Source organism: Chelmon rostratus, chromosome 12 (assembly GCF_017976325.1).
Source record: "Chelmon rostratus isolate fCheRos1 chromosome 12, fCheRos1.pri, whole genome shotgun sequence".
Taxonomy (NCBI): Eukaryota; Metazoa; Chordata; class Actinopteri; order Chaetodontiformes; family Chaetodontidae; genus Chelmon; species Chelmon rostratus.
The window spans coordinates 2963877-2986770 of record NC_055669.1 but is presented as its reverse complement, the minus strand read 5'-3'; the positions used below and the strand labels follow the sequence as shown (position 1 = coordinate 2986770).

Sequence of the window (22894 nt, the reverse complement as noted above, 5' to 3'; positions counted from 1 at the left end):
GTTTCTGATGTCGGGCGGCAGTGAATTCCAGAGTTGGGGAGCAGAGCGACTGAAAGCTCTGCTCCCCATGGTGCTGAGACGGGCGGATGGCACAGAGAGGTGTGGTGCAGAGAGGTGTGGTGCAAGAAGGGGTAGGCCTATAGATTCTCTGAACTGTAAGCTATAGGACAGTATTGTACAGTATGACAAATACAGTACAGTGAGTGTATTGTATAGTAAAACTAATATCACACTCCCTATATGATTTTTTTTCAAATCGTTCATATAAGAAATCAGTTATGTCGAGACAACTTAATCTAAAATCTTAGATAAAAATGGTCACTTACAGATCGGTCTAAATTACTACTGACAAAGAGATGCAGGGAGGGCGAGTTCATGGTGGCATGTTTAAAATTGGAGGGGAAATGGTAGTAGACAGAAAGCAGTTAATAATTACTATAATATCTGGACAAACTGTCTGAAATACTGCTTTGAGAGTACTCCATGTTGGGTAGCACTGTAGTGGTACTAGATGGGATTTAGGTTGTGAAATTCACCATTGAGGGATTGATGAGACTAGTTTGAATAAATCATTCCTACCTCATGCAGCTTCTAATTTCACCTCACAGAACTATAATACATAAAGTATAGTCCTTAATTAATTAATTACTTTTTCATTTCATGGCTGACAAATTCATTCAGTCTTTTTTTTTACTACTCCTTCAAACTAGACTGCATCTGTCTGTGTCCATGCAGGTCTGCAGGGTCAGATATGGTACTGGATTCTGATTGGAAAGACAACAGTCCTCATCCTCAGCTTGGCCATCCTGGCTGTAAAATACAAGAGAGGATGAGAAGGATCCAGACCTCTCTCCACAACATTGTTGTTGTTTCTAACAATCACTTCAAATTCATTTCATTTCAATGTTCAGTGTATTGTCTGATTTGTGTTTTATCACAGAAATCTCAAATGTAAATTGTCTGTAGTTTCTTTTGGGTATAAATATACTCTGTAACTTAGTAGAGGTAATATCTTTATGTTGATCACAAAAACGGAAAATGACTTATTAAAAACACAATTGGAATTGAATGATTTTGTTTGTTGTTGCATAATATTTATAACAATAAAACATTATTTCACTTATTAGAACTGGGGCTTTCTCAAGATCATGTGTAAATACTAAATAATAATGAAATAAATCACAATGATACTTATTAATACGATACAGCATGCAGATAATACATACATACATACATACATACATACATACATACATATATACATACATATAATATGCTGAAGTGGCCTGAGGCTGCTCGGATGAGAGGTCTAATGTCTTCTAAGACTTCTAAGACAAACTGACGAGGTCCAGTTGCGAACGATTGAATGCCCTAAAGCTTACAATGACCTGGATGAATGAGAATATTCACAGGCAGGCCTGAGGAGAAGTTAGCAATATAAAATTACAGACAAATTACACGTGGTTATTTTTAAAGCTTACTTTAGGATTTTCCTGGAAATTTAAATTAGTCTGTTAATTAGTGATTTTAGTTTTTAAGGTTTGAACTATAGTTTTGCTTGTTAAATTTGCTGGATTTCCTAGCTCCTCTCATGACCTGTCAGGGGCGCTCTAGTAACCTGTCCTCCCTTAACGCTGGTATACTGCCAAAGAGTCACCGAAGAAGTCATGTCCAACATGGCGGCGCCCTACAGTGGCATACACTGATCCGTAATGACTTAGGTCATAATAACAGTTCTAAGCTTGAAAACTCAGTAGGAAGTAGACCAGGAGAAAACATGTTTCCAGAAACGGCTCAGTGTTTAAAAACGGCGGCTCCGTTGTTTTCTCAAGCCGCTCTCTTGAAGGATTTGAGACGCTTGTCCGCACATGGAGGAGCCAGCTGCCTGCAGGCCCGGAGACACTTCGGTGTCAGCCACGGTCTGACCGCCAAGGTTCCCCCACCGCGGAGACCCCGGGAGAGGGTGGAGATCCCCGGACTGGAGATGGTCACCTATTCTGAAAGGATGCACTATGTGCCGGGCCTGGCTAAGCCCGCATACCAACCGTGGGAGAGGGACTACAAGGACCCTGGACATTACAGGTCCCCCCCTATTCATGAGATGCCCCTGTACAAAGAGAAACCGTGCTATGTGTACAACCAGAGGACCAGCGCACTGGAAGGTAACGTTATAATGTCTCAACACTATAATACTTAAGGCTCATCGCTGCTGGACAGCAGTCGCAGCACATGGATGGCACTGTCACAGGCCAGACTAATTATTGCTCGTCAGACTCAAAGACAGTTATAAACTGAGATTTGAATAGTACCGATTGGAGCATTATTGGTATGTCGATTTTATCAGAATACCCTACTGACCCTAACAAGGTATTTATTCATGTTTTCAGAGGGGCGACGCTTCGCTGATGATCAAAAATTCACTTAACAGCCAGAATTTGATGTTACGTTTGGTTTAATCAGTTTTACATTTGAGAAAAATGGTCAGAATGTTTTAAAGCTGCTTACAGGAACCGGAGGATGGCAAAATATGTTCACATAACAGCAGAACACAAAATCATATGACCAACGTAAAAGTGAAGAATTTGACAACACAAAACCTTGTATGTCACTAAGAACATGAAAGCAAACAAACATCAATGTGTTTCTGTTTCAGCCACGGTCACAATGACAGAAAGAATAGCATGCTATCGAAACTCCGCACTGAATAAATGTGCCTGCTCAATGAAATACAGTTCTAATAATTGATCACATTTTCACTGAAGGATTTAAAGTCACTGATGTCCCACTGTCTCCCATCCACAGTATTTGAATGTTGCTTCTTTCCTGTGTGTCTTTAAAGTGTTTGAAGTTAAATGCTAATATAAATCAAAGGTTCATATGGGTTTGATAGATGATATTTTTAGTCTTTTATGCTCACGGCCTCAGAAATGCACTCTGTCCACAAAGGATTTTATATTTTTAAACAAATGATATGTCTTGATCACAATGTCTGTGACAGGAGACTGTTTACCTGCTGACAAGATGTCATAGAATTAGCCTTTATGCTCATCCTTCACTAGCTTTGGCAGATATATGTCTGATAATGAATGTTTAGTAATAAAAACATTTTTGTTATTGTGTATTTTTGTCATTACTATGAATTTACAACTATAGATCCAAACCTGCATGTGAGGCAAACTGACCTCAGCTTCAATAATTTTTCAGAACTTCATGCCACTTTAGATCTTTATCTCTCTCTCTCTCTCAGGTGTGCGTCAGGCTCTGTGGTTGACCAAAACCAAGCTGACCTCTGGTCTGCCACCTCAGCTGCTCTCATTGGCAGAGAATCCTGCCAATCAGATACCAGATCAAGATGAACGCGTGCAGAACGCCATCAAACATGCCCGCTTCTGGGACACGACAGAGGAACGACCAGACAAAGACAAATACAGGTAGTTATATGAGGTATTCCTTTTTACTAACCGTTGTAAATGAGTGATTGTGATCACCTTTGATTATGAAGAAGTGTTGTTTGATAATCGGCGGCTGATGGCTGCACAGGTACAGTCCTTGTTTGGGACAGAAATCACTCCCCTCTCTCTCACTGTTTGTGTTCCTTCCCCAGCAACACTTTGCTCTTCAACCTGCTCCATCTGTGTGCAACTCTCCAGTCGAGTCACCCAGCAATTGGAAGGAGGATCCTTGCTGAGAAATACTCATTGGCAGCTACATGGAAAAGAGGTACTACACCCTCTTGAATTACCTTGTGCAAATACTTCAACACTGCTAGTGCTGTGGAGCAAGGTTTTCCACTATTTCTTTGTATCATGCATGCTAGAAAGGATGTGGATGGCACAGTACACATCCCTGCCAATGGTTTCAGGCTATTCCACTGACTAAAGGTGAGCAGGTGTGGGCTTGGCTAGTACTTAGATGGGAGGCCTCAGGGGTCACACTCAGTTGCTGCTGGAAGTGGTTTTGCTGGGCCAGTAGGGGGCAGTCTTGCCCGTGCTCCTAATAAAAGTCTCAGTGCCTCAGTGCATTGATGGGGACACTGTGCTGTAGGAGGCGCCAGCCTTTAGATGAGACTTTAAACTAAGGTCCTGACTCACTGTGGTCATTAAAGATCGCATGGCACTACAGCTGCAAAAAGCAGGAGGTCCCTGGTGTCCTGAGGAAAAGCCAGAGGATCACCAAAGTCATTCGGATTTATTCTCCGAAGACCATGAGTGTCTGTAGAAACTTTCATGACAATCCTTCCAATAGTTGTTACATTTCAGTCAGGAACGAAGTGCTGGACTGACTGAAAGGCAGACAGACAGATCCAGCGTGGAACTGAAATGATTGTTGCTGCCTCAAGTAATAATAGATCTGAACATACAGATTGGCATTCTCACGGACTTCCATGTGCATTCCATGTTTGTATATCAGGTGAGGACCTGTTCCAGGTTAGGGGTCAGAATGGTTTACTGCACAACTCCATGGATCCTCTCCCAGAGGTTTCCGGGAAACAGGAAGTGGGCGACACGGCAGATCACATCATGGAAACGTTCTATCCCGTCTCCCCCACCATCGACCTGCAGAAAGTACATGTGTACAAAGAGACGGTGAACTGCTCAGGTGAGAAGACACCCAGTCCTCTCTCATGTCACGGAAATCATGGTCTAACAGTAGTCTGCCGTGTCTAGTTTCCCTGCGGCTGAGTGGAGTCTGTCCACTCTTCAGGCCCCATTGACAGACATCTCTGTTATCAGGTTTCAGGGGTGACTACCCTTACCCCCATGCCCACACACTTTACTTCATCGAGGGAGCTGATACTTCCTGGACGCTCCGCCCAGAACAGTTCAGAGCTAAGATGGTCATGTTCGCCTTTGGAAACGCTTTGGCCCGTGCACACAAACTGTATGGGGTAAGGATATACACAGCACATTTAACAGGGTGTCATTATACGCAGCAAATCTGTGAACATCCTGTATTACCAGTTTCTGATCCACATCTAACCACAATTATCCCTCTCTTTGTCTCTCTCTTTTTACCTCTTGTCGTGTGTGTGTGTCAGACCCAGCCCCGTGTATTAGATCATCCTGTAACAGTGCAGGCAGTCGGGACCAACGGTAGACTTTTCCACTTCATGGTCTTCCAGCTCAACACAACAGATCTCGCAGGAGACGACGGCATCAAGAACCAGGTGCTCCTTTAAAACAAAACAAAAAATAGCTGTATGTGCTGCTCTGCGAGACAGCCCCAGTCACCAGGTCTTAGCGACTTGCTCCATTACTGCAGAATATGCAGCTGTGCAGAAACCCTGCAGTACACACCACAAAATTCATGCTTGGAGTAATGTGACAACTGCCAATGTAGCTACAAAAGTGGGTCATAATAAGATGAACAGTTAGCAGTGTGTGTGAGCTTTAGCGGAGCTCTAAAAGTCACCTTACGCATCAAATATTTCAAGGCAACATAAGGCACCTTCTGCAGAAAAGAAAGGTCCAGATAGATGCCAAAATGCTAAAAATTCTTATACAGACATATATATTTGGATGATCTGCCAACTGAACTGACTGTAGTCATGTTTTCAGCAGTGCATTTTAATGTGCATTTGAAGTATTGCATTAGAAAACATTGATGGAAACATTGCTAATTTTCAAACATTTTTTGTTCTTAATGGGAGATGGAAATACCTTTTTCGACAAAGTTCTGACATAGCAAACATTTATCTCACGTGACTGATCAGCTGTTTCTGCTCAAAGAGAAGAAGCTGTTGCAGCAGATTAAAGCATCTTCACACAGATTACATTGACACTTCCTGACATTAATACATGGAACAAACTGAAATGTCTTATTTCTAAAAAGGTTTTTTTTTTTTTCACCATTTGAGGTTTGACTGTTGCATGTTAATTAATGAGCTTTAGAGGTGTCGTAGGCAGCTTTTATAAATCTGAGCCAGGATAGCTGTTTCCCTGGGTTTCCAGTCTTCATATTTTACCACCTTGAGGCTGGCAACTTCCTGCAGGGAGAAAACATGGTAATGCAGAGCAGGACTTGAGCCAAGAAATAGTTCCACACATGCCAAGATAAGTTAGTGACCCCCTGCACTAGCTCTCTAGTTAGCATACAGGTATGAAGAGTTGTATCAATCTTCAATCTTATAGGAATACTGTCTTTTGGTTATCCATTAGCCACCCCATGTAGGCTTGAAAGCTAGCTCTGAAACGTTTGTAGCTTGGTCCTGTGTGGAATACGGCAGCTGTGGAGAACTCATGTGTGGAACCTACAGACCAACAGTGGAGTGGTTTGAGACGTTTGCACACCATGTTGAAATCAGCGGTAACTGTTGTGAGTTAACGATGGCGACAGGTGCCGTCCTCCGCATCAGAGCAAGCTACAGACTTTTCAGAGCCTCCTCGAAATCTACAGGGGGTGACTGGTCAAGGTTCAGGTTTTGCTTCCTCTCATATTTAAAAAGTATTCCATCTGGTTACACAGAGTTTATGAGGCTATTAGAGCTATTTCTGCACCTCACAACTGTTTGAAGCTTCTACTCAAGACTGAATTATATGGTTTAAATATATATGCAAAGAAACTACTCAGTAATGATTAATGAAACAAAAATCCCGCTATCAATCAGAAAAAAAGCCCAGATGTAGGAGTACGTTTGCTGCTTCACTGCTGTCTGCTGTCTTTTTGAAACGCTGTCTGCTAAACACAGGTGTGGCTGGATAAAGACGTCGAGCTCTATGACTTTGCAAAAGTCCGGCCGCTCATCAAGAAGAAACAAGTGACGGTACGGCAATCATTTTCTGTCTGTTGGTAAATGTAACTCGCTGCTTAATGTGACTTACAGCCGTGTTCTGTCACATGGCAGTTCCCTTTAACCAATCAGAACCATCTTCATAATTTAAATCAGTGTGGTGCAGTGAGTGTCTACCTTCATGACACGAGGGGAAAAAAGCTAATGTTACCAGTCGTTTAGGGGAGCTTGGAAGCTTGGCGGGGTCAAACCTCTCTTCAGCATAAATGTGTATATACTGTCGACTGTGATGGGACGACATAGAAAATGAAAAGAGAGCAGCAGGGGAAAGTTAAGTGATTCTGATTGGTTGCTGTGTCTCCCTCTAGGTACCAGCTGGCCTGGCAGGATACAAGCCTGAAACATTCAGGAAGTTCCTGGCCCTGTACCTGCACGGAGCTGTGTAGGACTGCATACAGTACCTTGTGTGTGTGAGAGTGTGTGTGAGAGAGAGAGAGAGTGAGAGTGAGTGAGTGAGAAACTCCTTTGCTTTTGACTCCATCGCTGTGTTTGCTCTTGCTGCTGTGCTCACTCAATAAACAAACTGTCATTCTGAATATGTACTCTGTATATGTGTGTGTGTGTGTGTTTTTGTGCTTTACTGGTCAGTACATATTCTGATCAGTTCTTCATCTTCAAAGCTGAGGCACTCGTCTATCCAGTGACAGGGCTGTAGTATCAGCTTCCATGTAAACTGCTGACTTGCATATATGAGGCTAATCTGAGCCAAATGCCTGAAAACGGGAAATTCAACTTGTCGAAACACCTGGCTCCTACAATACCCACAATGCAACTAAACCGTCGACAGTTTAGCTGAGATCCAGGTGTGTTAGGCTAGTAGCAGCTTCTGTAGCCACAAGCAGAGATCCACATCCCCAGATCTTATTTCGTTATCATTTTCTCCATCCCAAACTGAACCACTTTGGGCAATATTTCAGATTTCAGATTGGAGTTGCAAAGGCTTTTATACAACCTTTATCCCATACAGTACTTCCTAAGACCTGGGAACACATTTTGATCTTCTTTCACCTAAATGATCAGTAACTGTAATGTCTCACCTTTGATGTGACAGTGCAGAATGTTTTCAACAACTGGCTCTGGAAAGTGGACTTCACAGCATGTGTTTTTGATATGGTCATACTTTATCTCAGAATAGTTGTATGCTGTTCAGAAATCAAACTGATCACTCAAAGTAGGGATATATGTAATAATGGAGTGTGTCTTTGCTAAGGTCCACATTTACATCTGATGTGCCTAAAAATAACCCTTTTAGTCACGTTTGCACTGAGTCTTCAAGAATAACCATTTCAACCAGACGTGCCAGTGATGCAGGGGCCTCTAGTGGTCAGATGAACAGGGCAAAAACAATGCTGTTGGGCAGCCCCTTCTACCACCAGTTCTACCTGTGTATTATGACCTTAAATCTAAATATCAAAACTCTTCTGCAGATATTGTAGGACTAACCTGCAGTGAATGGTCTGGGGTCTGGGGCTTTGCCTGGTTGGTCATTCAGCCTTGGGTCCACTGGCTGGCTGCCAGCAAAAACTCAGATTTAATAAAAATATATAACATAACTTTGACTGGTTTCCACGGAACTGCATCTTATCACATGATGTAGGCACTTTCGTTCATACAAAATGGGAAGCCCTGCCACGCGAGATGGCACGACACGCATGTAAGCATATTATTCCCGGAAAGGTGGACCGCAGCAGACACAGACGGGGTGGAACAGACCCGGTCTGCACATGCCAGCAGCGACTTAAACCAGCTGAACCGACCTCAGACAGAGAGGGGAAACAGCCTACAGCACTAACAACAAGCTGCAAGAGGGTAAATCACAACATTTCATTATCCGACTTCCAGTGCTTTTAGTTTTCGAGTCCAGACTGTAGTTTGTCGTATATTGACTTGCGTCAAGTTAACCAAAGAAACGCTCAAAAATACCGGAAGTCAACAATTAGAACATGCCACCTAAAAAGAGGTGACATCCAGTATCGCTATGCAAGTTGGTCTTTGTGTTTTCGTTGGTAGTGTATTCACATTTGTATTGTTGCACGTATACTACAATATCAGCTTGTTTACACGGCTATGAATCTCCCAAAAAGCAACTTTGTCAGGATGTCTAAATATCAGGCTGCAGTTTGAGAATACCACAATAATCCCCCCTTGCATTATAATTATAGAAATATTGTATAAACAGTTACTTTTTCTTTTTTCAAAACTCACGCAGGTAGCATACCAGTCAGGCAGTAGCCAAACAAATATTATAAGCCTGGAAACATGTGTCGTTCTTTGACTGTATATGGGTTTTGTCGTCGGGTTGCGGCTTTTATGTTGAAAGGTCGTACCGGAAAAGCCTTTGCTGATCGCGTTAATTTTATCAACGTTTGTCGTGATACTTCACAGGTTGCTGTCAGGTTAGTGAGAACATTTTAAAGTACTCTAACAGTACTCTAAAGTTGCACTGCTAGCTTAAACTTAAATTTTAATACGCGTTCACTCAAATAGCTTAGTTCAGTTTAGCAGCTCAGTAGCAGCTTTAGCCTGAAGTTAATGTTCCGTAAAGTTTTTGAAGTTCGCTGTTATAGCTGAGGCGTATAGCGTCTGACTGTATGGAGTTTGTTCTGCTCAGACCTGCGCGCTGGCTGTCATGTCCTGTCATGTCATTTCACGTCTGCAGACAAAGAATCAACATGACAGCATAAAGTCACCTTCATCTTCCTCACTGAGTCATGAGGCTTTCTGTGGGTCTGTGAAACCGATGGCGACAAAAACGTCAAAGCAAAAAGCGTCCAGTGGAAAATGATCCACTGTACAGGAAGCCGTTGCAGTAAACGGTGTCGCCATCGGTGCCTGTATGAGCGCAACCCTCATGTACGCACACTGACCTGATGTGACCTGGTGTGTCATGGATTGAGGACGTGAGATAACAGAGGAAAGCCTCTCTAGAGATTGTAGATTTCAGACTTAACTACCATGTATTGCGGGCTTTGTGCAAATACTGTATGCTTATTGGTGCTTTCAGCGCATCCCCTGCATGTGTCACTGAATAACTTCCAGGAAAACACAGCAATTATGTTATTGTTACCACCTGACTGAAACTGAGACCTGGATCTGTCAAACAGCTGGCCTTAAAAACTCACGACCAGCACTGCAGCGGTTTGTTGGCACTTTTATTTCAGCATGAACTTAATTTCATTGTGTTCAGTCTGTTAAAGTGCTTCTTTCTTAATGCAACCAGTCAACTGAGACAATATTTTCTACAGAGCTGATACCTAGGAAAGACACCACACAGATCAGTTTAACAAGTGAGAAAAAGTCCCACGTCTACATCCATCTTGATGGATCACTGAGCAGGTCTGCAGGGCGTCAGACCAAGAGGGCAGGGAGGCCCGAAGCTTTGCTATATTAACATTTCTTGTTGGAAAGTCACAATATTTAAGCAAAACAAGAGATGTCCCCAAATATTCAGCATTTGAAGATGTGAAGAGGATTGCATTATCTCACCTTTGCATTTTTGTTTATACTTCATAAAGCTGCTGTTACTTAGTTATCGATATACAGGAAAATGTAGAAAAAGTTGGCTTAGTGTTCATGTTGATATTATGTTGGGCTGTCATCAGGCCCTGCAGTGTGTGTCAGGCTGTGCTGCTATAGAAATCTACTGAGACCTCCAGCAGGTGACACCACTTTCTAACCCTGACCTACTGTACCCTGAAGCTGTGTTTAAATCTAAGCAAAGAGCAGGTACTCGGCCTTATATCTGCGTTGTATCTGCTTCGGCTAAACTACCCTGGCTCTAGTATACTGCTTATCAGTATTATCTAAATGCCATGGTCTGCTCAGTTGGGCTGTCATCATCCCTGTTTATCCAGTTCCACCAGTCTTATAAATAATCAGTTGTTATATCAGAAAATGTTGCCCAACAGCTGTTCTTTAAGCTGCTTTGCAGGTTTCCTTCTTTATTTGATGTACTTGCTCGTATTATTTTGTATAGGCCAATTCTGTGGAGAGGACTGTCAATGTCGATCTGCTGAGGCGGGTTTACACAGTCTCTCTATTTCCAGCATCAACAAAATGCTAGGATGATGCTGGGAAAATGTACCAACCTAGAGCGCAGACCTCAGTCAAGGCCAACAGTCCGCTCTTCTATGATATGCAAATCTGCAAGTGTGACCGCTATAAATGCCTGGAAATATTCCAAATCTTCTCTGAAAGTGAATGATAATTTGTGTATCCGCTTAGTGATTTGGATCCGCTCCAAAATTTAGTGGGTGCTTCTTTGTCCTGTGCTTCACCCTCCACCAAGTGTCAGATTGTGCCAGTAATCTTTCTGTTATCCTTCTGACAGCCAAACAAACAAACTGAATCAAACAAATAACCTTCGTAGGCAGAGAGGCTACTTTACATTTATCTGCCTTCCATATGCAGGAAACCTGCCGCACCAGTCCTGTGTAGGTCAAACAGAAGGCATAGAGGTGGAGCACAGCCACCAGTGATTGATGTATTTGGATGATTTTTGTGTCACCCTTTAATCTCTCTCATAAACCAAGATAACTGACATCAACTGAAATTCATCTCAGCCTAAGAAACTCTTCTCTTCTCAGGTTTGAAGATGAGTTCCAGAGTGTCAGCTGATCTAGAGAAACAGGAGGAGGAGGAGGAGGAAGAAGAAGAAGAAAAAGAAGAGGAGAGTGTCAACCCGACAGTGGTGAAAATGAGTCAGATAGTAATGCCCTGTCACTGCAACCATCGACAGGAGCTGAGTGTGGGACAGCTGCTCAAATGGATAGACTCCGCTGCCTGTCTTTCTGGTCTGTGTGTGTGTGTGTGTGTGTCTGAGAGAGAGATTCAGTGAGTGAGTCAGGTGGTGTGTTGAAATGCTTTCGTCTCATTTTTGAGTGTCCAGAATATGTTGTAACTGCCGACTAAGCAGACAGAACATGACGTATGTCTGTTTCATATGAGCAGCTGAGAGGCATGCTGTGTGTCCCTGCGTCACTGCCTCCATGGATGACATCCACTTTGAGCACACCATCAGGTAACAGGAAGTGTGTGTGATGCATGGGCCCTTCTGAATTACCACACACGTATGTATATATGTATGTAGACATACATATATACATACGCCCACATATATGTATGTATGTATGTATGTGTATATACTATAGGTATATACATTCATGTGTTTGTGTGTGTGTGTGTATATATATATATACAGTACATACATACATATTTATATAGAGAGAGATAGATAGATAGATACGCAATATTCACTAATTCCTCCTTTCTCTCTGTATTCAGTGTGGGCCAGGTGGTGAACATCAAGGCGAAGGTCAACAGAGCCTTCAATACCAGCATGGAGGTCAGATAAGTCTGCATTGTTTTAGTTCAGTACATCACTTACGTTTTACCTTCAAGCATTCTTCAGACACACCCTCTCATTCTTCATGACTTCGTTCCTGTACCATTACATCCATCGTTCTTATGTAATACACTTATAACGCACAAAATCAATTGAACTCAAACAATTAAATTCAGTAAAACATTCTGGTGGATTTGGAATTCCTTGAAACATTAGTTCACCCAAATTACAACACGCATATTCACTTACCGTAAATTCTCGAACAGTAGCCTGAGAGAGACTTCTGAAAGAGTTATGAGTCTTTATTTTTAATTTATCTTGTTCCCCAGTGGATGCAAACTGAAAACTTGCCACAGTTGATGTATTAATGTACCTTTCCTACAACAGCCAAGCCAACATGCTGTAAACCAGAGACATTAGGACACACAGTATTCTGTAATCTGTCTGGGGCTACACTGCATATGATGTTAATAAAATGTTCCACTGGAAAGACGTTTCTAAATGAATACTACCAGCTACAAGGTTACTGATATCAGCTCTTTCCAGGCTTCTTTTATTGGTTTTATTCGTAAAATAATTCTTTAGATGATGCTGACACATTACATTTAAAGCATGTACCTCATCTACATCAATAATCAGCATTTATCTGTATGCGTTAACCGTAGATTATCCCCAATACATTCTCAGGTGGGCATACAGGTGAGCTGTGAGGACCTGTTCTCTGATCGTCACTGGAGGGTTTGTCACGCCTACGCCACCTTTGTTACGCAGCGCACAAACACAGGAAAAAAGGTAAGGCTTGTGTTGCACGGCACACCAAATGATTCGGCTTTTAAGAGTGTGTGTGATGTGGTCGGTGCCATGGATGGACTGCACATCTCCAACTGTACGTTAAAATCATTGTTGAAAAGCAAAACAAACGTAATGCAAAAAGAATGTAAAAACAGATTCAAATGTCACTTTGTGTGTGTGTGTGTGTGTGTGTGTGTGTGTGTGTGTGTGCGTGTGTGTGTGTGGTTTTCTTACACTAAGTGAACACCTTTGACATTTCCTCACAGGTGACCTTGAAGCCCATTGTGCCTCACACTCAGAAAGAGCAGGTTGAATACAGCGTGGCGGCTGAGAGACGACGGGTCAGGATGGTACACGATGACATCATCAAGGACCTGGTCTCCCATGGGTCGATCCAGCAGGGTAGGTTTGATGCCCACTGCTGCTTCACAGCATGCAGCAGACCACAGTCAAAGTCTTCCATGATGAAGCAGCTAGTGGAGGATGCTGTGACTCTGGAGATTAACTGGATGTTTAACGTGTTGCTGAAGTCTACAGAGAAAGTGAAGGACAGAGAGTGAGGCTTTGAACATGATCAAACAGTGATGAGATGAAATGTGATTGCTGTCAAGTAGATCGTATCACTTTACTTGATGTCACTTTCTGGTTGGCTTGCACAAATGCCATGCACGCTACAATTAATGATTAAAAACACAGCAATAAACCACAAGGTGACGATGTTCCTTCATGACCATCAGCACACACACCATAGTTTATTTTGACTTAGTCCCGTTCACACCATCCTGCTGCCCCAAATACACTCCAGAGTACCAAATGTGGATTTATCTGCCACTGAATAGTGCTCAGCAAATGCATGATTTCCAGCTGTTTGAGTAACATTTTATAAAAACTACAGTGGCCAGCTGTAACTACGTATGTAGGAGCAGATATTACACATTTATGCCTTCAGGCAGAACCGCTGGGGCTGAGAGCCACAGATAGAGTAGAAAAGTCAGAAAGCGTTGAGAGAAACACATTGTTGGTTGGGGTCTTTCCATGGGATTGTACAAAATACTGTGAATTAAATAACACCGATCACATCTTTTAAAACCTTGCGTTAAATTTGAAATGTGTGTGTGTGTGTGTGTGTGTGTGTGTGTGTGTGTGTGTGTGTGTGTGTGTCAGCTGACAACTTGGCAGTGGACAATGCGGTGGCAGCAGAGAAGACCAAGGTGGAGAGTGTTGAACTGGTTCTTCCCCCACACGCTAATCATCAGGTTATTGATTTATGTATCTGCCTCGATTATCTCAGGAAGGACATGAACCAACACTTATTTTCTGATGTGACAGCACATGCTAATCAGTGGTACTATTATACTGTTATACTTGGAATCTTTGTATAATATTGGGATTTTTGTCAGTAAAACATGTTGGTACAATTGTGCATCATAGTATAAAAATCCATTCATATCCCTGTTAATCTTAACACAGAAAGGTCTTCACTATTCAAGCACTGTCAGTATTGTGTCATTATAGTGTTGAGGGGGAAGTTGACTGTATCAGCATCTCTGTTTGTCTAAATACCAGGTGAATACATTTGGAGGACAGATCATGGCCTGGATGGTGAATGTAGCTACAATTGCAGCCAGGTACACACACACACACACACACACACACACACACACACACACACACACACACACACACAGTCTTAATGCTGTATTTGAATCTGCCACTTGGACTCGAGGGTGAACTGATTAAATTTTGGGTGGTCATTGGTCAAAGGTCACGGTCACTGTGACCACACACAACACATTTTGGCCATAACTCAAGAATTCATACTCTAATTATGACAACATTTGACACAAATTCGTCAGAGGATAAAATGGTGAAGTGATGATATTTATATCCAAAAGGTCAAAGGTCAGCTTCACTGTGACATCATAATGTTCTGCAAAAAGACTTTGGTTGTGCTGATTTTGATCTTCAGGTGATTGTCGTTGCACCATGTGATGAAGCTCTCTATCAGTCCTCCATGTTTCTCACTGGAAATTATTTACTGGAATTAAACATGTCAACACTTGAAACACTTAAAACTGTTTTTGAAATATGTAAGATGTTAAAATATTAAGGGCCCAGTCTAAAGATAGATCTGAAAACATTAGTAGTGGTATCAGCCTATAACTATCTAACTTTACTTGAACCATTTTTATGTTCCCACACAAACACGTTCATTGTACATATATATGTACATATATTGTGTAATCTGGGTCTTCCTCTTGGCAGTCGTCTGTGTCAGGCTCACCCGACTCTGCGGACCATCGACATGTTCACCTTCAGAGGACCTTCTCAGGTTGGAGACAGACTGCTGCTGAGGGCTATAGTCAACAACGCCTTCAAAAACAGGTATCAGTGTGTTCGGAATCAGCCATAAAAATACAGAAGATAAGATCAGATAAGTTCAAACTGTGCTGATCTGAGTGGAGGAAACAGGTCGTGATAACAGCTCCGTATTCAGAGTTATTTGATGTGTGCCCTTCAGCATTGAGGTGGGGGTGCGTGCAGAGGCCTACCAAGAGGAGGGACCTAACCGGCACATAAACTCCGCCTTCATGATCTTTGAGGTGCTTGACAAGCACGGGAAGCCATGTACGTTACCACGGATACGACCCGAACCCCTGGTGAGTTAGCCAACAAAATTAGAAGTACTGAAGAAGAAAACTTGCTACACCACAGGTGGTTTCACAGACAGATATCAGAGAAATAACAAATGTCCATTGTCCATGCAGTGGAGTGCATGGTTTTGAGTTAAAAAGTCTTATAAAATGCCAGATGAACGTCAGGGTTATAAACTGCTGTCATATTAACTTGTATTTAAATTGCCCCCATGCAACCTCTGACACAAGGTTTCCAGGGCTCTGATTGGAGGTGTGAAGCCCTGATGGAACAAAGATAGGAGCTATAAACCTAACTCGACTCAACAAGTGGGAGGACAGCGGAGGAAAAATGTCACCACTCAGAAACCCTTCGAAGGACCAGCCTTGTGTTCACTGAAGCTGCTCTTATCACTGTGTGTTAATCCTACATGTATGAGTCACACTGAGGAGAGATCAGCTGCAGGGTGAAAGGTGCTGTGTTTATGGAGGAACATGAATTTGGAGATAAGAGTATTATAAGAAACACAACCAGACTAATGATAATAAACTAAGGGCCACATGTACAAAATACCTACACATAAACTGGTATTTCCAAAAGAAGAATGTGTGTGCGTCAGCCAGCCCTCAGACCATCTACAGACATCAGTTCTAGACAGCTGCAGTGATATGATGAGGTGGACATTAATATAAGGAGAGAAACTTTGTCAGGCCGGGACTCAGATCAGGACTCAGACGCAGAGATCAGTTCACACAGTTGTTTATTGAAAACACCCAAGAACCAATTCGCGGAGTGTTAAACAAACCAGCTATGAAAATTATTCTAGGCAAAAGGCTATATTAATAAATATATCTATAATAGAAAATAACAAAGAACAGAAAACGCTCACTAAGAGGAGGAGGAAAACAAAGGGCTATGAACACGGAGATTATGGAACGAAGCTAGATAAGAAAAACTACAAACTCAAAACACACTCCTGATAAACGGAGGAACTGGAATAACAATGATAAGATACATCCAACAGAAAATCACTCACTAATGAGGAAAACAAAACGGCTAAGATCTAAACTATGAAAATATACCAGAAACTAAATGATCAAACTTACAAACCAAAAACACTCACGAAGAGGAAACTAGAGCTTACGGACAAAGACTGTGGCTGTGGCAAGGACAATGGGGAAGACAGGCTCGGGTGAATCGCCGACGGACAAAGACACACTGGCACAAGACAAGTGAGACGCAGACTATTTAACACATGGAGGGTAATCATGAACAGGTGGAGACAACAGGTGATCAGGGCGGACTCACTGGACACATGAGGAAGGGCAAGTGCTCTGAAACGAGAGGAGAGTTAGACCGTCAAAATAAAACAGGAAATGACAAGACAAAAACTCCATGACGAGACAGACCTCACCGCGGTGTGACAAACTTGTAGTGAAATGTTGTTGTTTGTGAGTTTCACTGACTGTGTTGTTATTTTGTTCCGTAAAAAGTCAATCAAGATCTTTCAGTTGAGACATAGAAAACTGAACCATGCATACGTGGTGGGTTGGAGGAGAGCTCCTGCCTCAAGTGGAGGAGTTCAAGCATCTTGGGGTCTTGTTCACGAGTGAGGAAAGGATGGAGCGTGAGATTGACAGGTAGATCGGTGCGGTGGCAGCAGTAATGCGGTCGTTGTACCGGTCCGTCGTGTTGAAGAAGGAGCTGAGCCGAAAGGCAAAGCTCTCGATTTACCAGTCAATCTACGTTCATGGTCATGAACTTTGGGTCATGACCGAAAAAACGAGATCTCGGATACATACGGCTGAAATGGGTTTCCGCCGCAGGGTGGCGGGGCGCTCCCTTAGAGACAGGGTGTGGAGCTCTGTCACTCAGGAGGAGCTCAGAGTAGAGCCGATGCTCCTCCATGTCGAGAGGAGCCAGCTGAGGTGGCTCAGGCATCTTTATCAGATACCTCCTGGATGGTGTTCCAGGCATGCCCCACTGGGAAGAGGCCCCAGGGAAGACCCAGGACACACTGGAGGGACTATGTCGCTTGGCTGGCCTGGGAATGCCTCGGGGTCCCCCTGGAAGAGCTTGAGGAAGTGTCTGGGGAGAGGGAGGTCTGGGCATCCCTGCTTAGACTGCTGCCCCCGCGACCTGGCCCCGGATAAGCGGAAGAAAATGGATGGATGGCATACGTGCAACTTTAGAAATCTAATGAAAACAATGTGCATCCATATTTCTGTCTTACATGCACAAAGATTGAGTCGTGAGTCTACGGAGTTTTATGCGGCTGAGGTTTTTAAAGTAACCATCCCTCTCTTTCTCGTCTTTTATTTACAGGAAGGGGAGAGGCGGTTTCAAGAAGCCACAGCCAGGAAGAAGATCAGATTGGACAGGTAATCGTCTGCCCTTTCCTGTGAGGTCACACGCTTTCTTAGCATTAAGATCCACTTCGTCTTGTTTACTTGACAGTATCATAAAGTCTTTTAATTGCTCTGCGTTTGTTGTTCAGAAAGTACATCATTTCCCGAAAGCAGGGTGAGGTCCCTCTGTCTGTGCCCTGGGACCCCAGAAACCAGGTGAGGAAAAAGTTTAAAACAATTACGTGTGTTGTGAATAACACGTTAATGACAGCTCATTTTGGTCCAGATGGTCACATGCAGAGGGGAATGCAGGGAGAGAGCCAGACTACATTTAAGGTGGAAACATTTTAAAAACAGACTGAAATCATCCCATCCTCACAGGAAAAAATGTTTGCTTGCTTTCACTGACTTAAATCGCTGCTGTGTGCACCAGTTGCCTGGACAGCTTAGTTTACTGACCACCACACCAGCTGCTCAACAATTTCCCCAGTGTTGTGTTTATTAAAAAGCAGGGTCAAGTCACTAATGCTCACCTACAGAACAGCCTCTAGTACATCACCCACCTACAGAAATCCCTCATTCAGATTTGTGAGCCTTCTTGTTCACTATGATCTGCAAATGGACGATGACCAGTCCTGGTGTCGCAGGAAATCTCAGTCCAAACTCTTCTCCTGTGTGCTCCGTCAATGATGGAACGAGTCACCAATCTCACATACAAAAATGTCTTGAAGACCTACCTCTTCTCAGAGCACTGATTCACCTAATGTGCAGTGTGTAGTTCTGTATTAAACAGCTGACTCAGCCCAGTCACTTCTAATAATGCTGCCACGTTCGAAGGCCATTGGAGTGTTTGAGAGAGCAGTATTAACGATTGGATTAACTGTGACTATAACTGGGTGGTGGATTAACCAATTACAGAAAGTGTTGAGTCTCTGCCGGTTGGTTTTCATACTGCACTGCTTGATAGAATTAATTTAATTAAATAATATAAAAAATATGTCAAAATTTGGAAAATGGATAGCAGTGATGTAAAGTATATTTAATACACTGTAAAGTACAGCAGATTCATTTGGTTAATTAATTTGTGGTAATTTGGCGAGGCTAATATGCTGCTTCAATGATCAGTAGCATAACTGTCCGGTATCCACGTGGTATCTCCTGCTCTACGTACCCACTTATGTGTTTGTTTGCTAATGCATATATATGGTGTGTGTGTGTGTGTGTGTGTGTTTGTGTGTGTTTCCAGGTGTATCTGAGCTATAACAATGTTTCAGCTCTGAAGATGCTGGCTGCGAAGAACAACTGGCGCCTCAGCTCTGAGAAAGACGAGGTATCTCCTGTTTTCTCCTTGAAAGGCAGTTTTCTGTTTTTCCACGAGGGGCTGGACGCTTCATGTGATTCTTTGTTTCCAGGTTCGTCTTTACACCTTGGAGCAGAAGTCCATGTTGAGCTTCAGGGTGGAGGCGGAGGTGGATGTTCCTGCTCACAGAGCCTTTTGCCTGCTGGCAGAGCTGAGCAACAGGCCGTGCTGGGACACCCATTATCAGTAATGCTTTCACAAACACACAGACGTGCACGTGTAAAGGTCAGAGTAGACTGTATGAGTGATGCTCAGGGTACGAGCTGAGAGAAAACAGGCTGAAGTCTCTTCTTACAGGAGTAGTTTGTGTACTATCGTGTGTTGTCAACACAAAACAGCTGCTGTGATTCTCTCCAGGTTATCTCACCTTTCAACACAATGCACCATGCCAGATGCTACTTTACAGAACGTTATATTAACTAAGGGCTGGGTGTGAGATTTAAGTTACAACTTGAGCTTATGTTGGAACTATTTCAGCTGGAGAAAACCATAAACTGTTAGTAGTGCTTAAACTCTGCCCTAAATTACAAATTACCTTCAAACTAGGTTACATTTGAACTTACTCATGCAGTAGCTGGTGCAACCCAGTGCTGCTGCATCCTTAAGCTGCTCCTTAGGGTTTGCTAAAAGACTCTTGGATAAAGATTAAAAAGAAGAAGTGTAAAAGGATAAAAAAAAGCATAATAAAAAATGATCAACATATGTAAAAATAAATAAATTGTACATATGTGCATGACTGCAAATGGGCAGAGTTCAGATCCTGATGGCCTTCCTGAGTCTCTCTGCTTTGGGCTACAGATGTGTTTGCCTGAGTGTAGAAGCTGGAATAATCCATTGCTGGGGTAACGAGGAGCCTTCATAATCCTTCTTGCTTTGGTTCTGCACCTTCAGTTCTGCAGCGTGAGGGATGTGGATCTCAGGGTACACCACTTTCTATAGAGCTCTACAGTTCTGAGCAGAACCAGCTGGTGATGCTCCTGTATTTTGAAGAGCACTTTGCTACTGCAACCTTAAGAATTTCTTCTGCAATAACTAAACATCTCACATCTCACAAAGACACTTTCTGTGAAGAATCGAGGTAGTGTGGTTTGGTTTGATCTCATCCTCCCTGCAGAAGGGATGGATGTTGTATCCAACACAAAGTTCATAATGCACTGAGCCCAAACAGCCTTGTTTGTTTAATTTATCCTGGACTCTGGTTTCTGGCAGGCAGCTTCAAGAGTGTGGCCCAATACGAACACAGGTCACACTTTGTGTGGATACTTCGATATGATGAGTCAATGCAAAGTCTTTAAAGGTTCAGATTATAAAGCAGAGTGAAAAGTCTACTTATTCATTGTCTGGGTACCTCAAGGTATGTTCTCCTGTGTTAATGTTAATAAAGTCATGTCGCTGCACCCAGACAGGAAATAGTATGGGACAAACACCTGTGAAACCATAACCTCGTAGTCTTTACACTCCAGTTTGTGTACAGTTTAAACAACTTGATATATTGTGTTAATATAGTCAATATTCCTTCATTTCATGTCAAGTAAACTCATTTCTGTCAACATCCTCATCAGTGGGTGTCTCTCTTTGTGTCCTTTTCTAAATCAGGAAATGTGAGCTGATTCACCGGGTGGACGATGATGACTTCCTGTATCGTGTGGTGACTCCATCAGTGCGTCAAGGGGGAGTAGGTTCCCCAACTTCAGCCGGTCAGGGAGAAGGGATTCTCCAGGACTTCATCTTGTTGGCTTCCCAGAGGAAGCCGTGTGGCAGCGGGTCAGTACAGTGACTGTCTGGAAAGGTGTACACACAACTCTGTTCTTGCTTCTTGTTTTTGTCACTTCTTGTTTTGTCCTCCTCAGAGATCCATACATCATCGCTCTGCGTTCAGTGTCCCTTCCCACTCACCCTCCCACTGAAGGATATAACAGAGGAGAGGTTCTGTGCGCTGGATTTACCATACTGGAGGCCAAAAACAACATGTCACTGGTGAGACAAAACATGATTTTAGCCAATAAAGCAGGTGTACATTTACATGTAATCTAAAACTTTTATTATTGGTATCTTTTTCTAGATCAGTTACTATAACCAGGCTTCTCCAGAGGTTCTTCCCTACATTTCCACAGATATTGCTGGACTCTCTTCCTCTTTCTACCACACCTTCTGCTCCTGCAGCCAATACCTGACCAGGAACAGACTGCAGTCTGTCTCCAAGGAGCAAACCAGCCAATATCAGGCCACGAATACAGACAGTCCCACCTGTGACACTGAAACTGACAGTCTGTTTGTGGCCCTCGACAGCACCCAGCTGTAAACAGTCAGTGGTACTTTACAGGCATCACAAAGGGTACAGTGAGGTCTAGATGCTGTTCAAACGACATGGTACTATTAACACTGTCACAAGTGTTCACGGTGAGCAAAAGATATTTGCATACACAGACCTGTATTCAAAATAAATGCTCATTCAATCGTATGTTTGGACACAAACGCAAAACATTGCAGTCTATGTCACCAATGGTCAGTTAATCAGATTTTGTATTTGTATAAATGTAAGGTGAAGGTTCATTTAATAATGAATCTAATCAAGTGTGGGATTTATTTTGAGAGACACTAACAGCAGCATTAAAGCTGCAGTGCAGGACTTTTACATATAGGTAAATGAACGTCAGTTTCGTTCAAGCCTTTTAGGCTCATCAGCATCAGATACATCTCTCTGTATTTCCTAGTACACTGGAGTTTTTACATCTGGTGTCTGTGGCATCATTCCTGTGCTGGTGCACCAGTAGTGATTTTTTTTTTTTTAAAATCAACTAGCAGTGACTGGTTTGCAAGACCTTAAGGGGGAGCAACTGCAGCAACAGAGTAACCTGCAGCAGTTAACAGTATGCATGAGTCTATGGTGTGTAGAGCATCTTGACTACCAGAAGAGGGAGACAAGCTCTGCACTGCAGGTTTAAGTGGTGAGAGAGTTGTCTGACTGCAATAAGCACAAGTTTCTTTAATAAATGTACATGTAAATATAAATAAAGAGGTTTCATTCAGCGCTTTCATAGGACTTTAATAAAATGTTTTTAACAGAATATGTTGTTCTTTGTCCTTCCAATCAGAATGGTAAACTACATAACAAAATACGATTGTTAGGCCACTCTGTTGGAGTCAGTTCGATGGCAACATATTGTCCAGTCTACTAGCAGCTCTGTGGGGCTGCACTGAAGTGCTTGGACAAAATGCTAACATTAGTGTGCTAACATGCTGATGTTTAGGAGGTACATCCCATGTTCACCATCTTAGTAGTGAATCTAGTCAAGATATTTTACTCTGCACAAAAGTGTCGGAGGGCCCAACCAACTGAAAATGCCATCCTCAGTCACACCCCCAGCTGAGACGATGTATAGGTTGACATATTTAGCAAGGGAGCTTCTAATTTGGCAGTCAGAGTTGTGATGAAGACAAGTACTGGAAACAACATATTTTACAGTTGAAACTAAACGATTCTGCACCAATGTTTGTTGCCACATGTAACTCTGTCAACAAAGGGGCTTTTTCAACCCAACCAGACTTGGTGGCTGTTGGAACAGTGGAGAGACAAACCAAGAAGGTTTTGGTGGGTTTCATTTAGTTTCTGTTGAGCTTGAAAA

At 42.7% G+C, this 22894-nt stretch overlaps 2 protein-coding genes across 3 annotated transcripts; both read left to right on the top strand.

Moving 5' to 3' along the window:
- Nucleotides 1-1670: 1670 nt before the first annotated feature.
- Nucleotides 1671-7326, top strand: mrpl37 (mitochondrial ribosomal protein L37). The gene is made up of 8 exons (XM_041949577.1): nucleotides 1671-2162; nucleotides 3248-3431; nucleotides 3605-3720; nucleotides 4411-4599; nucleotides 4734-4888; nucleotides 5039-5167; nucleotides 6689-6763; nucleotides 7099-7326. Exons 1-8 carry the CDS (start codon nucleotides 1778-1780, stop codon nucleotides 7174-7176), a joined length of 1311 nt encoding a protein of 436 aa, XP_041805511.1. The 5' UTR covers nucleotides 1671-1777; the 3' UTR covers nucleotides 7177-7326.
- Nucleotides 7327-8465: 1139 nt separating this feature from the next.
- On the top strand, nucleotides 8466-22306 carry acot11a (acyl-CoA thioesterase 11a). 2 transcript variants are annotated; one of them, XM_041948648.1, is made up of 17 exons: nucleotides 8466-8599; nucleotides 11377-11583; nucleotides 11741-11810; nucleotides 12074-12134; nucleotides 12822-12926; nucleotides 13193-13328; nucleotides 14091-14182; nucleotides 14493-14554; nucleotides 15192-15311; nucleotides 15448-15586; nucleotides 17886-17941; nucleotides 18058-18124; nucleotides 19155-19238; nucleotides 19321-19454; nucleotides 20865-21032; nucleotides 21119-21245; nucleotides 21331-22306. In XM_041948648.1, exons 2-17 carry the CDS (start codon nucleotides 11385-11387, stop codon nucleotides 21568-21570), a joined length of 1860 nt encoding a protein of 619 aa, XP_041804582.1. In that variant the 5' UTR covers nucleotides 8466-8599; nucleotides 11377-11384; the 3' UTR covers nucleotides 21571-22306. The 2 variants fall into 2 exon arrangements, with proteins under 2 accessions (XP_041804582.1, XP_041804583.1); XM_041948649.1 differs by lacking the exon at nucleotides 8466-8599 and adding an exon at nucleotides 9166-9186.
- Nucleotides 22307-22894: the final 588 nt, after the last annotated feature.

Coding starts and splice junctions, on each gene's coding strand:
- mrpl37 (XM_041949577.1), top strand. CDS start 1,778: ATGTTTCCAGAAACGGCTCAGTGTTTAAAAACGGCGGCTCCGTTGTTT. Junction 2,163..3,247: donor GAGGACCAGCGCACTGGAAG/GTAACGTTATAA, acceptor TCTCTCTCTCAG/GTGTGCGTCAGGCTCTGTGG. Junction 6,764..7,098: donor TCAAGAAGAAACAAGTGACG/GTACGGCAATCA, acceptor GTCTCCCTCTAG/GTACCAGCTGGCCTGGCAGG.
- acot11a (XM_041948648.1), top strand. CDS start 11,385: ATGAGTTCCAGAGTGTCAGCTGATCTAGAGAAACAGGAGGAGGAGGAG. Junction 13,329..14,090: donor CCATGGGTCGATCCAGCAGG/GTAGGTTTGATG, acceptor TGTGTGTGTCAG/CTGACAACTTGGCAGTGGAC. Junction 21,033..21,118: donor AGGAAGCCGTGTGGCAGCGG/GTCAGTACAGTG, acceptor TGTCCTCCTCAG/AGATCCATACATCATCGCTC.